The sequence below is a fragment of the Dreissena polymorpha genome, chromosome 4 (assembly GCF_020536995.1).
Source record: "Dreissena polymorpha isolate Duluth1 chromosome 4, UMN_Dpol_1.0, whole genome shotgun sequence".
NCBI lineage: Eukaryota > Metazoa > Mollusca > Bivalvia > Myida > Dreissenidae > Dreissena > Dreissena polymorpha.
The window spans coordinates 135352348-135367639 of NC_068358.1; the positions used below are offsets into that span (position 1 = coordinate 135352348).

Genomic DNA, 15292 nt, shown 5'->3' on the forward strand with positions numbered 1-15292 from the left:
CCTGAAAGTTTGTCACAATGTCTGATCTAAAAAAAATCTGAGCTGTTTAAGGCAATATTTGTGATTCAAGCATGCTGAAACTTGGTGAAAATGTATTTGTTGACAAAATTTCAATCTTGGTCAGGTGCATGCAAAACTAGTTTAAGAGGTCAAATCTAAAAAAAACACTGTTACCACTCTAGATACTACTCAGTCTTAAATGAAACTAGGTCAGCGTGTTATCTTGACAATGTGAGGGCTATGTTTAAAACTGGCTCATGTGGGTTCAAGACCTTAGTAACCAGGCAAAGTCTTCAACAATTGGTGTCCGTGAAGTCAGGTGAGCGCTTAAGGGCCATCATCACCATCTTGTTGTTTTTGTCACACTGTTTGTTGCAAAGTTATATGCCCTTGAACTTGGGCATTGAATCTATTAATCAAAATAAAACATTTTGTCTTTTCGTGTTAAGTAGCGAACGACATCAATTTATGCTCAAGAATTTTACAAATACTTTTCACCTGCTTGAAATGACCATTGTGGGGGTTATTTGTCATCTTTGAAGACTGTTCTGGTTTGAACAGTCTGTCCGTGACAGGTTTAGTAGATTTTCTTTTCCTTTAACCCTTTACCACTTTGCTACGTATTTTGACGTGTTTTAAGTCCCTTAGAACGTTAAATTTTATTAAAGACTTCTTACTATTTTCAAGTTTTAAAGGTTTTATTCTAACCCTTAGATACTGATGAGCAGCAAACAGCATTGAACCTGAACATATTGCAAGTTACTCACAGGCTGTTCTGGTTTAATGCGGGTTGCAAAAGCCATTTTCACTTTGCTTCTTATGGGTAAACACAAAAGCCATTGTCTACAACTATTAGATACTTAAACAGTAGCTGTAGATAGTATAACCCTTACCTAAATATCCACCCATATCTCCCTATCTTACTTTGACCAAAACATTTATTAATTATGAACTTGGAATAGGTCAACAGGGCTATCTCTTGTCAATAACATCAATTTATTATTGGGACTAGAAAAATACATTTGTCAAATGGGAATATTCCTTCTTAACTAAAACACCAGACCAGTGATACATTCCTTAAAGACATATTGTGCTAACCATTGAAGAGTGAATAAATTAGTGTTGATTGTTAAATGTTGATTTCTCAATTAGACCAATCATTTTTTATTGCACAAGATTTTTCTGATTTCAATAAACATCCCTTCTAACAATGATTGCTTCTTGATCCAACGAAGAGGCATATTGGAGATTAACTGGAGGTTTATGTTTGCCTAATGGCATATATTTTATTATGGATCAGAATGTTAATAAATCTATGAGAATATGTTCAGGTTCTGCAGTCTGAGACAATAATTGTTTGCTGCTTGTAAGATTTATTGGAAGGAACATACATTGCAAAAAGTATGTTGTTACATATGAAGTTTATGTATGTTGGTAACCCTATTTTATCTGTTTTTGGTTGTTATCTTTTAATTGTAGTATTATCATGGGGATGGCACATAGTTTCTTTTGTCAGGATTTTTATTACAGTGAAATATATCATTGCACAGACCATGAAAAATAATTTTCATGATACAATTGTGATTATAAATAATAATAAACATTTGAAACATCCTGATGCAGCTGAAGCAATATGGAATGTCAAAGGCTATTTCTAATTTTCAAGACTATGTTGATGCATCAGGACGGTCTGTTCTGGAGCTACGTACCCTGTCCAGTAATCAGACCACAAAACATTGCACAGGCTGGTCTGGAGCATAGCTGGCAGAATATAGTATAAGACCCATTCTGGCATAACACAGCTTATATAACAGCTGTCCTGATGTTTATACATAGTGTATATTTGGTGTTTCAGGAAAACATCAAGGGCATAGAGGAGTTGGTGTGTTGCCCACTTCGCTCCTTGCTCTGTGTTCCAGTTACCAGCAGAGCAGACAATAACCTCATTGCCTTGGCCTGCGTCATCAACAAACTCAATGCAAACAGGTCAGTATGGCCATGAAAAGTTGTAGTTGTTCTTTCTTTTGCATTAGGACCCTTTGTCTCTGGAGGGATGAATTGGGTGCTCAGGTCTTTTGTGTTATGTGTACTCAGTGCAGTCTGCTGAGCATTGAAAACCTCATCAACAAATGGAATGAGCAATTGTGTTAGAAAACCTATAATCTAAGACTTCAATTGACAATATTTTTTCCTAATTCATAATGTATTGTAACTCGTGCATAATTTCTCCATCACAGCCTTCTCTATGCAATTTCCAGCATTTTGTGATCATCTGTTTGGACAGAAACATGGAACAATATTGATTAGGTTTCTGAAGAGCTATTGTATTGATATATGGTATTGATCTATAAGCAATTATTTTAAACCTATTTATTTTAAATTTATTGCATAGAAAGCCTAAAGCTTATTTAAAACACTCTTGATTCTGTTTTCTGGGACCAGAACCAGTACTTGGTGTCTATGAGGGAGATCTAAAAAATGCTCCCACAGTGAGGATCGCATGGGAACCTCCGGATCGGTAGGCCGTCACTATGATATCCACTACGCAATGGATTCAATTTAATGGAATACTATACTTTGCTTTCACAAAAAAATATTATTACTTCAACTGTGAGTATAGATGTACATAGAACTGATTCAAATGTGTTGGTATTGTCTGTAAACGAATAAATTAATCATGATTGTTTTCCTGTCCAGTCCATACAAGTACACAATTATCTGACCTTGAGACATTTCAGATGGCACAAACTGAACACAGTCATCTCTATATTAAATATTTAGTTCTGTCTCTGTTTAGACTGATCTAAAAGAAAGTAAGAATTTTCATGATACATGTATTTTGTTCTTTTATTGAAAGAATTTCCTAGTCTAATGATGTCTCTGTGTGCTTCCAATATTGCATAGCAAATCATTTATTCCTAAGCAGTTTGTTGGCCTTTACGCGATGAACCAGATCAGCAGGTTAAAAGTTATCTTACAAAAAGTAATTTCCTGATCAGCAACCACTGTGAGCCTTTCCCCTATCTCTGCCTGTACTAATATTTCAATTAAAGATCCAGCGGCGATCTATATTGTGAATAACATGCCTAAGATAATTCTCAGGGTTTTATGGTCTTTCCATATGACAAATGTACTTGTTAAAACAATCAAGCAATGGTTTTTCTGTCCTATGTTTCTAACAATACCATGTTAAGTCATGAATACAGATTCTTTAACTTTAAATCCTGTTTTTATTGCCACTCGGATATTGAATGAGTGTTTTGTATGTTTTCTAGTTATTGCAAAGTATTGATTTCTTCCAGAAATGGTTTCAATAGATATTGCAACTTAGAGGCTAGGTCTTGAAAGATCAGATTATAAGTACCAATGTTAACTGCCTGTTATATTCAATGATATTATTATGTTATTGGATCTTTATGGCACTGTTTTGAAAAAAAACCAACTTGTTAATGGCATGTCAGATATAATATTTTTACTGTTAATATTCAAAACACACGATATCAGGCATTATTTGTTTGTAAGAAAGATCTTAGTTGTATCTGAATATAAAAAGAGAATGTATGGCTTCAGGTTATTGCTTAAATTTGTGTTAATGTGTACATAAATCTATGGCTTTAAATTTGTTTCAGTTGTCTGCTTCATCTTGCATTACTGGTTTATTACTGTTTCTGTGTCATTTTAGGGGGTTTGTTTCAGGGTTCGCCAAAACTTGAAAAATCTGTCAGTCATTTGGACTGACGAGACTTGAAATTTTTGTAAGTCCGAATCAGTTTCTGCCAGTCCCACTGTCCGACTAAACTATAACAGCAAAACACAACACAAGAGAGTACCTTTTAGGTGTTAATTGGTTTTTATTAAATTAAAATACAATAAAAACATGTCCAAAGTCGATATAATGAAACAATTATTATATTAATAATAAACCACATATAAACCAAAGGCATGTCAAACTGTTTTTAGCCTCCACAGCTCTACAAATCCGTGTTCTTGAAAAGTTAGGGTGACATCCAATCAAGTTTGACTTAATTGCACACACCCATTCACACTACTTTGAAACTTCAATTTCTGTTTATTAGCCAATTTCCCAAGTTCTGAAACAACACCTATTGTTTAAATATTTTCTCTTAGCTGAGGTGGTTGATTTCCAGGTTCAATTAAATTAATGTCTTTCACACCTATTACTTGATAGAAAGGCCCATGATAATTACCACCATCCATTCTTGTTGTCTGAAATAACACAAAACATAATGCTACAATCTATCAACAACAAATTAACACATGTCCGAATTTTAAATTATCCGAAATATAGTTCATTGGGTGGAAAAACTTAGTTTGATTTCAGAAATTGTTGGTATGTCAATTAAAATATATCCTTCCCAGAACAATATAATAATGAAACTATTTAACAGAAATGCTCACAAATGCCTGTTGAAACAAGTTTTCATGCGGTTTTCGTTGTGGAGAAATTAAATGGAACAAACAAAATGGCGGACTCAACCAGTTGCTTTTTAAACAAAGACCGTTGATTTTGAACCAGCATGTGATAGTCAATTCTAATCCAACTTTAAACATCAAAACATCAAAATGAAGGTAACAAAAAAAGGATTTTGACAGAAGTTGAACAAAACGCATTTACCTTCTGTTAATCCATTAGCACATTAAACACTTTGAGTGATCTTTTTGAAACCATTTTTCATCCGATTGTGTTGGTCAGTCGGACCGATTATCTTAAATCACTTGTCGGTCCTGAGAAAAATTTGCCCGTCAGGACCGGCGGACCGACGGTTTTGGCGAACCCTGTTTGTATACTTTTTTATTCAGGCAAATACCTATTTACTAGAAAGCTTGTAATTTTTATGCTATGGCAGAAATCTAGAGGCAGAAATACGCACTTGCATAAATTGATTGCTTGCTTTAGATTCACAGACCGAGACATATCCACCATTCGCCAATGCTTCCGCTACACTGTCACAGTGCTAACCAGCACTTTGGCGTTCCAGAACGAGCACAAGTTGAAGGTTCAAACCCAGGCCCTGCTCCAGGTTGCTAGACATCTCTTCACAAACCTAGGTGAGTTCAAGGTCAGGAGGCTAATCATGGTCTTTACATACTTGTCCATGCATTTGGCCGATATTTATAGGCAGTTTGGTTCTGTGATATTGCCATCCTACACGATAAACAATAATGGTATCGTAGCCAGGCCAGATATGATGACCAGTAAAACTGTGGACAAAGCTGCATATGGTGACAGAAGTTTGCATGACAATGGGAGACCAATAGGAAGACCTGATGATGAAATCAATCATGAAGAGGAGACAGTCTTTAATATTAAAACTGATACGGAAAAGAATACAACCACAGAACTTAAAGGTGACATTGTCATTGTAGGTAAAGATTATTTGAAGACAAGTAGTAATGACACTAGATTTGAAAAGGGATGCCTGGGAGATGATGAAGCTTTTCTGAATGAAAAAGCAGAAGAATGCCATATGATTATTGAACAGTTTAGAGGAGAAATAATAAAAGATACTGAATTCAGAAAAAGCTTGGCTTCGTTGGAATTGGACATTGATAACAGTTTGCAGAGGAGTCTAAAACTTTCAAAGGGTGCAGATGATAGCAGTTTCCAGAGGAGTTTAGAACTGTTGAAGGGTGCAGACAATAGCATGGAAGATAGAGAGCTAAATGAATATCTTTGTAAAAACTGGGACACAAATATATCTGATGATGTACAGGACAGTTCTAATGATTCTGTTTTTGCTGAATCTTTTGACGAACCTTTAGAAAAAGCTTTGGAGATAGGTGACATCTCAATAGAGTCACAATATAAAGGAGATAATCTGGATCAAGCACTGGTTATAACAAAAAAGAAAATAGCAGCATTTCCTGGTATTGAAAATGATAGAGAATTGGATCATAATACTGAAACAACATCAAACTTGGTAACATTCCATGTCCCTGACGCAGAGTCTGTTCTGGTTACTGCATACTTGTCAGATGACAAAGGTGAGCCCTTCCCACTACTGGAGTCTGTATCAGATACCCAGCTGTCATACACTACAGCCTCCAGTGAAAGAGATCATGATGTTGATAATGTAGATATGGATGGTAATGGAGACAGAGAGAGTATTGATTCAAAAAGTCCCGATGACAAATTCTTTGACTCCCATGAAAGTCTTGCAGATAGATTTACTGGATTGTCACTAGAGCCCATGGATCTCAGGCCAGATATTCTTGGTTTCCCACCTACATACCGGAGCCCAAACATAAACCGTGCAATGAAAAAATGTTTTAGTGAGCCACTGTTTTCACATGAAAAGACGTATTGCAAGGATGATAGTGCTGCTGCCCATAATGATGCTTTTTTGCACCTTGATACAACAAACATGAATGACACTGAGATACGAATCTACAGCATGTCCCATTCGGGTCAAGTAAGGTCATGGAAAGCTATACATGATGTGATTGAGGCATTTAGTGAACCTAAATTGGATGATGCAAGCAAAGAACAGTCTGTGGTAGTGAGCCTGAGTGATGTGGACCTGTCTGACATTCAAGTGCCTACTGCTGTCTGTAAAACAATCAATTTAGGTATTGTTCTGTGTTGCCTTTGAACTTAATGTTGAAATTAACATTTGAAGATTTCAGATTTAATTTGTTGGTGTTAAAATATGTGCTTAAATTACAATTTTAACTTCATGTTATTGTGTGTTGTATGTTTTTTTGTTTATTTTTGGTTGGCTTTTTAACCTCATTTTGGGCGAAATTGTGACGTCAGATTAGTTTTAGGGGAAACTGCATGATTTGAAATAATATTTTTTAGGAGAAAATACACTAAAACAGCCCATACTGTAGAAGGAAAAAATTGGTTACTTTTTAGCTCACTTGAGCGCAATGTGCACATGGTGAGCTATTGTGATTGCCTTTGGTATGTCTAGCATTGTCCTTTGTCAATATTTGCTATGTGAAGACTCCAATGGTAACATTTATTTCCAATCTTCATCAAACTTCCTTAGAGCATGTGGGGTAACAAAAACATGGTCAATTTCGTTAAAATTAAAGAAAAAAACTTGATGATGGTGCTGGTGGTGATGATTGTTATGGTGGTCATGATGATCATGATGATGATGAGCATGACCATGAGCATGACCATGATGATGATCACGATGATGGTCACGATGATGGTCACGATGATGATCACAATGATGATGATGATCATGATCATGATCATGATGATCATTATCATGATCATGATGATGTGATGTAATGATGATGAAACCTGAGCAACAACCCAAATGTCTAATCATATTGAATTACTCAAATTTTATATTCCCATTTCTTTTCCTCAGAAAATCACGTTATGTTAAGCCAATTAGCGACAAGAAATAAGTTATCTGGAACTTATGTGACCTTAGATTCTAAACACATATAATGTCAGGAGTTGTAGGCAATCTTTGGGAGTTGTAGGCAACCTTTCCAATCTTTTTTATCTAATTAAATTGATCATCTAATAACCTATTGAACTTTGCTTGACTTTCTTGAAGAGACAAACTCACGGGCTAATGATTGTGTTGTTCCACTAGTTGTCCTTCATTATTTGTTCAAGGTTTAATAATATACATATACATGGTTCTTTGTTGGAAGATTCAGAAATTTGTTTTTAATCATCTTATGTAAGTCATAATTATGTGCCAAGATTAAATATTTAAGTTTCTTATTTTATCAAAAGTTTCTTGTCTTCAATTGTTCACACCAGATGAGAATGAAAAAAATAATGTCTTGTATTTTGTCTGAAATTTATCAAATCCCTGTTATAACTCAATTAGAAGAGATTTTTTGTTAGCTCATATCAAGCTTTTCTGATCATGGTTTGTGTGCTGTGGCATGTAGATTGTAAACATTTGCCTTGTGAACACTCTTGAAGCCCCTATTTGCTCATCTTCTGAAACTTTATCAAAACGCTAAATGCTGTATATGTGATAGTTCTATACTTGGTCGTTTGGGGTAAAAAAATAGGTCAGTATCTCAACTTAAAAAAAGATAGAGAAGAAGTAACATTTTGTCCCAATATTCACCGAACTTGCTAACAAGATTATTTTGAAACTTGTGCATCGCATTTGTTATCTTCATGAAACTTTGTCAGAACATTTGTTCTTATAATATTTTGGGCTGCACAGAACAGGTCATTTCCTTTGTATCTCAGGTGAGCCACTTTAGGCCTTTCAGGCTCTCTTGTTGTGTATTGTTGATTAAGTGCTGTTAAAGTTTGTGTTGAAATAAATACTATTAACTGTTAGGCATCAATGTGTATTGCATTCTCCATGAAATATTTTTTCTGCTCTGTAGCTGTGTAAATAATGTTTAAATATTGTCCATTTTAAAGTAGGTAAGATGAGAAATGGACAATTCTGTGGATTTAACATTAAATTTAATTAATTGAAAGACGTATAAATTTGTGATCTTTGTCTTCATTCGTCAACTAGATATTAACATGTATAACTTAAGTTGCATGTAACAAAACTAAGTTGTTTTAGATGTTTGTAATTGAAAGAGTGTATTAAGTGTGTGTTTTATAAAAACGAGTTGCTGTAGGTTTGTGTAATTTAAATTAATTGTTTTGACAGTGGTAATTTTTTTTTTATAGAGGTGTGTGTAACAAGTTAGGTATTGGTTAAAAGTGTTAATCTGCTTTGTCAGGTTAAGCAATACTAATGTCATATGCTGACGTTGATGTTTTGTGTGTGTGTGTGCTTTATGAAATTATTTCCTTTAAGTGATTAACTTACGTATAGATTTTGTAAACATAATCAGGAGATTGGTATGATTTTTTACAGAACAAAAACAGATAGTGAATATCTTCAATTTGACCTGCACATTTTTTTTTAGCTCTCTTGAGAACCAAGTTGTGCTGTTGTAATCACCCTTTGTCAATCATCTTTTGTCTTAAGGTTTAATATGTCTGGCATGCGTCATCAACTTTAACCTTGATACCACTCTTGATGCCACATTTATCATCCAAACTTGATAAAACTTGGTCAGAATGTTAATCTAGATAATATCAATGCAAAGATTAAATCGGGGTCACATGCATCTCAAAACTAGGTCCCCAGATCAATTCTTATAAAAACTTTGTTACTTCTTTAGAGGCAACATTTTTGACCTGGTCAGAGAGTGTATCTAGACAATATCTTGGCAGAGTTCTAAATTTTGGTCACACGCGTCTAGAAACTAGGTCATCAGGTCATATCTAAGAAAAACCTCTTTACTACTCTAGAGGGCACACTTATTACTCAATCTAGATGAAACTCCGTATGAATGCTTATATTTACAGTACTTAGGCTGAGTTTAAATTTGGGTCACATGTGCCCGAAAACTATGGCACCATGTCATATTAAACAATAATTTGTTCTGCGTGAACTCAGGCTAGCGTTTAAGAGCCATGATTTTGTTCTCTATATTTAAGCAGTGTATATTTTTTTAATTTTTTTATATATAATTTATTACATGATTAAACATATTAGATAATGCAATTGCATCAGTAACTTTTCCACTGTATGTTTTATAGCTTTTAATACATGCCCTAAATGCCTACTGAATTAAAACTTATTAGTCTAAAGAGCTAAGCAATAAATAACTTCTTTTGTGAAATACAATGCGTTATCTTACCAACAGGGGACCATCCTTTTTTACATTTGCTCATATTAACTTACAACAGAGCATTAAGGCTATGTAATTGTGGTGTTTTTCTTCTTTGACATTTACAATTTCATCCTTGACGTCATTTTAAGTGGATTTGTTGCAGTCTCAATTTTCTTAACTATATCTGTTTAAACGTGGAGGTTTTAAGAATTTTTTTAAGTTGATGATGCTTTGATATTTATGTTGTAACCATGTATCAGGATTTAAACTTGTTAAATTTGTACTTGTAATCATTTAAATATGTGACAATCATTTTTTCTATACATTTATATTTTAAGGTTTTGTTGATTTTCAATCTTTTGGTTGACATTTAATTTCTTTTGACAGAGGTTTCATAAAGCAACACAATTTGTTGTTTTATAAATTCAACTTTAACAAGCATACACAGTTTTTTGTACATAATTATTTTTTAAATTTGGTCTCTTGTTTTATTTGCAGATGACCTCACAAAACTACTACGCGAGATTATGCAACAAGCCCGAAATCTTACCAATGCAGAAAGGTATACATTCACTTATTAATTATTTCAAGCAATTATATACAGTCCAACCTGTCAATAAAGACCACTCAAGGGATTTGATCGTTGTGGTCTTTGTTCACAGGTGGTCTTTATTCGCAGGGTCGATCAAAACTTTGCAAAATATGCTAGTAGTTTTTTAACAGGTACCTTATCTATGTATGTGCTCTATTGTTTAAATGTTTGAATACTTATGCATGTATAATGAAATAAAGGATTGAAAACACAGTTTTGTTTTACATTTGTATATTTATTACAAGTTGTGTTTCTATTCCCTTATGTTTTTATTATTTATTTAATTTATCATACACTGCATAAATAACTATTGACATACATGTATACGCACATGCACATGTAATTCTACAAAGTACAAAATACACATAACATAGCAAACATTTATACATGAAATACATGAATCACTACTACACAACCAGTAAAGTTGACAATAATGGACAATAAATGACATCTGATATTTATATAAGACTGAAAACATCGTCAACAAACCACTTATGCACTAAGTCATTCACTGACGCGAATTCCGACTCACGCTTAAGGCGTTTACTTTCACAGTTTACGTTCTCTTCGAATTCGTCCATAATCTCATGTTTGCGCTTTAAAATGCTCTGAATTTGAGTTTTTCCTACACCAAGATCACTAGCCACTCGTCTACAACTGTGTCCTTTATCTAACAAACTAATGACCTTAACGCGTTCTTGCAACGTCAAGAACTCACGCTTGGAAGCCATGATGGTTAACTTGAACTGACAATTAACTTTTCTATAATCTATGAACGTCTTATTACGGAGAAATTTAAGAAGAGAATGACTATCAAAATGTTTGTCTTTAATAGGCATCGTAAATGATTTGAAACCGTTAATTTCCATAATGAGTTTATGAAAGCCCCAATTTTGTCTTTGATATTTTCGGCAATTAGTACATTTATCGCGAGTCACTTGAATACAAAGGCAAATTTTTACACTTTTGACAAACTGTCAAATGCATAAAAGAAGCAGACGACTATCAATTAGCAATGTATGTTAAATAAACAAACAACTGCTATCGAGTGCAATAAACTGTCACTTGCCAAAATCTCCATAGCGACCGACGAGTCCACTAGTAAGATGTGTATCACGTGACTACGCAGCGTCCTTGCGGTCATTTTGTTTTTTGAAAGGTGCGAAATCGCTGATTTTTATGATTGCAGTGGTCGTTGTAAGCTATCAAAATGGAGATTTGGGAATGTAAAAGGGTGGTCGTTGGTCTTTGTTCACAGGTGGGCTTTATTGGCAGGTGCAATATATAGTGAAATCGTTCGGGAGGAAATCGGTGTGGTCGTTATTGACTGTTGGTCGCTATTAACAGGCGGTCGCTAGGGCAGGTTGGACTGTATTTATATAATGATACAAGAAATTGAATATTGTATGCATACTTAATTTTTGTTGGTAAATTGGATTCTAGTTACAAAGGCGAATATCGACGGTATATCCTCCCGAGTATAGAAATTGTTAAAACAACTTTAAGTGCAATGTCCTTTTTTGGGGTGGATATTTATTTAATAACAATGTTATATTGATGAAATAATTACGAAAAACAATGTATGCAATACCAAATTTTTATTTATATCATTCTTCTCATTCATGCCCACGCATACACAATTTGACTTCTTCAATGATAAGTTGACTACATTTATGTTACACATTTAGATAGTATACATGCATTTATTGGTACTTCATGTACATTTCATTCATAACAAATATTATTTTTACTTTTTTTTCCCACACCTTTTTAAGACACACCCCAGACACAACTGTTTATATATATATATGTATATAAATAAATATATTTTCAGCATTTATAAATTCAAGACAGATATATTAAGAAAACATTAAATATATATTTTAAAGATGATAATATTTTTGAAAATATTATAGCGTATTAATGGGTGTTATGCCCCTTTAACATAAAGGACTGTAATAAAAATGTAGTTTTCTTTCTTTCTTCATGAATGTTTGTTTAATCTCAATTGGTCTAAATGACTATAATATTCACAAGTTTTTATTATAGTATTGGCTCCAGGCGAAAGCTCATACAATTATAAATATGCATCTACATTTGACCTTCATAAGACTGTTCTGTTGTTGTCGTTTTTTGTTTAAAGTTATTTAATGATTCTCCTTCTCTGTTCTTTGTTAGACATCTGTTTTACTAAAAATGTCATAACATGTAGAGTTCTCTTTTTTCAGGTGCTCTGTATTTCTCATAGACAATGACACAGATGAATTAGTAGCGAAAGTTTTCGATGGAATCACCACAAATAAAAACAACGAAGTAAGAAATTATTTTTTTTAAAGATATGCTTGTTATAATAATAACCACTTTTGGTAAAAAAAATCTGTAGAGAAAGTGAAACAATTTTATCACAATGATGGGTTGCTGATAAGAATCCTGTTGTATTGCTTTTGATATAGCTGTTGAATTTACTATTTTTCCATTTTACCATTTTCTCTAATAAATGCCTTTTTAGCTCAACTAGTCACTACTAATTGGTTTGAGCTATAATACTCACTCAAATGTCCACATAATGCTTTTGTTTAAGTCAATGTGCTGATTTACTGCAAGTATTTAATTGAACGCACACATGTGTTTGGGGTCATTGTATGAGGTCACTGAACAGGTTGTATAACTCTGACCTTCAATTAAGCAGAGTTATGCCCCATTTTTGATTTGGTTAAGGTAACTGGGCAACATCTCTATACCACCATTTCTACTAAAGAAATTAAAATGAAACTTCACACCTGTGTTCAGGGTCATTGTTTGAGGACATGGATCAATTTCGATTATTCTGATATACAATTTAGCAGATTATCCCCCCTTTTTTGTTATGCACCCCTTTCGAAGAAAAGGGGGTATATAGTTTTCGCACTGTCCGTCAGTCTGTCACACTTTTCGTTTCCGCTCTCTAATTCAAATAGTTTTCATCCAATCTTTATTAAACTTGGTCAGAAGTTGTATCTACACAATATCTAGGTCAAGTTCAAATATGGGTCATGCTGGGTCAAAAACTAGGTCACGGGGTCACTTAGTGCATTTCAATAACTTCTATCAAAGCGTTTATTGGGTGCACATGTCATCTTATGGAGACAGCTCTTGTTCTTTTTGTTAAGGTAAACATGCAACATCTCCATTTCACTTTTTAGCTTGACTATTATATATGAAATATATATAGTGGAGCTATCCTACTCACCCCGGCGTCGGCGTTGCCGTTTGCGTGAGTGTGCAAATGTTAAAGTTTGCATACTACCCCAAATATTTTCAATATCCCTTGACATATTGCTTTCATATTTTGCCTACTTTTTCACTAACATGACCCCAACCTACAACAAGAGCAGACAACTGTATCAAGCATTTTGACAGTATTATTGCCCCTTTTATACTTAGAATATGCATATTATTGATAAATCTATGTTAAAGTTTGCGTACTACCCCAAATATTTCCTGTGTCCCTTGACATATTGCTTTCATATTTTGCATACATGTTTACCAACATGACCCCAACCTATAAACAAGAGCAGACAACTGTATCAAGCATTTTGACAGAATTATGGCCCCTTTTATACTTAAAATATGCATATTATTGATAAATCTATGTTAAAGTTTGACAAAACAACACTAAACTGACATACCACAATGCACTCCCCCTAAACCATCCCCCATGCCCCACCCCAGACCCCCCCCCCCAATTAAATGATCACACACCCACATTATACCCCCCCTCTTCCCCCCCCCCCCCCCCCCACCCCCCCCAAAAAAAAATTTAAAATATTTTTTTCTTATTTTGAAAGATCATCTATTAAATGATCACACACTCACATTATGCCCCCCCCCCTCTTTATAATGGCTATTATGGCTACAGTGGTTATACTGTCAAGCACTCGAATAGTCGAGCGCGCTGTCCTCTGACAGCTCTTGTTTGTCTAATGGTTTTCTTTCAAACATGTGTTCAAATTATTGTGTGAGGTTACTGACCAAGTTTTATAACTCTGACCTGCATTTTAGCAGAATTATTCCCCTTTTTATACCCCCTATCGAATGATTGGGAGTATATTGTTTTTGCCCGGTCTGTCTGTCATTGTATGTGTCTGTCTGTCATTGTTTGTGTCTGTCACAAACTTTAACCTTGGTAAAACTTTTGCAATAACTTTTGCAATATTGAAGATAGCAACATGATATTTGGCATGCATGTGTATCTCATGGAGCTGCACATTTTGAGTGGTGAAAGGTCAAGGTCATCCTGCAAGGTCGAAGGTCAAATATATACGGCTTCAAAGTGGCGCAGTAGGGGGCATTGTGTTTCTGACAAACACATCTCTTGTTGTTTTAAGAAAATTCTGGTTAATGTGGAAAATTCTGGTTAATGTTTGTGTGCAACTTATCCATTTATTCATTAACATCATATGTTTAAATAAAACATAACACATGTTTATAGAGTCTTGTTGCTAAGGTTTGCATGCAAGTTGAAATTCAGGTTGAAGTTTGAATGCAACAAGTTCTTAACTTGAACAGATAATCAATTGAAATTTAATGTTTGTGTCTATGGGATAATCAGTTCTGACCAGTCATTAAGCAGAATAATGCCACTTTCAGGACCTTAATAAATAAATGACTGAGCAAGACCTACAACTTTGACCAGCTTTTTTGCATGATTATGCCCCTTTTTGTAATTAAAAAAGCCAGGTTTAGGTTTTCATGCAAGCTGAAAGTCATTTATAATGTTAGCATGGATCAAGTATCTTTGTTTATACTACAAAATATTCAATTGAAACTTCACTCATGATGTCTTTGGGATCAAAAAGTGAGATCACCCACCAATGACCATAACTCTTAGCTGCAATTTAGCATAATTATGCCCCTTGTTTCACATGTTCATGAAATTCATATAAATATTCGAAGCATGGGGCTGCATTTGGGAATTTTAGGTCAAGATCAAGGTCACTGTTGCTACTTATAGATTAAACATTGTGCACAATAGTTTTAGTCATGATGGAGATATTGTGCTGAAATTATGTGTGTATATAG

At 34.3% G+C, this 15292-nt stretch overlaps 1 protein-coding gene across 8 annotated transcripts in view; it reads left to right on the forward strand.

The window, feature by feature from the left end:
- Window positions 1-15292, forward strand: part of LOC127876683 (cGMP-dependent 3',5'-cyclic phosphodiesterase-like) — a 245295-nt gene that overhangs the window by 189043 nt on the left and 40960 nt on the right. For 6 of the 8 annotated variants that reach the window (XM_052422071.1, XM_052422073.1, XM_052422072.1 and 3 more), the window contains exons 12-15: window positions 1856-1986; window positions 4919-6591; window positions 10138-10201; window positions 12460-12544. In XM_052422071.1, the coding sequence (XP_052278031.1) occupies window positions 1856-1986; window positions 4919-6591; window positions 10138-10201; window positions 12460-12544 (1953 nt within the window). The remainder of the gene's footprint in view (window positions 1-1855; window positions 1987-4918; window positions 6592-10137; window positions 10202-12459; window positions 12545-15292) is intronic. The other 2 variants (XM_052422075.1, XM_052422074.1) reach the window with 1 other exon arrangement.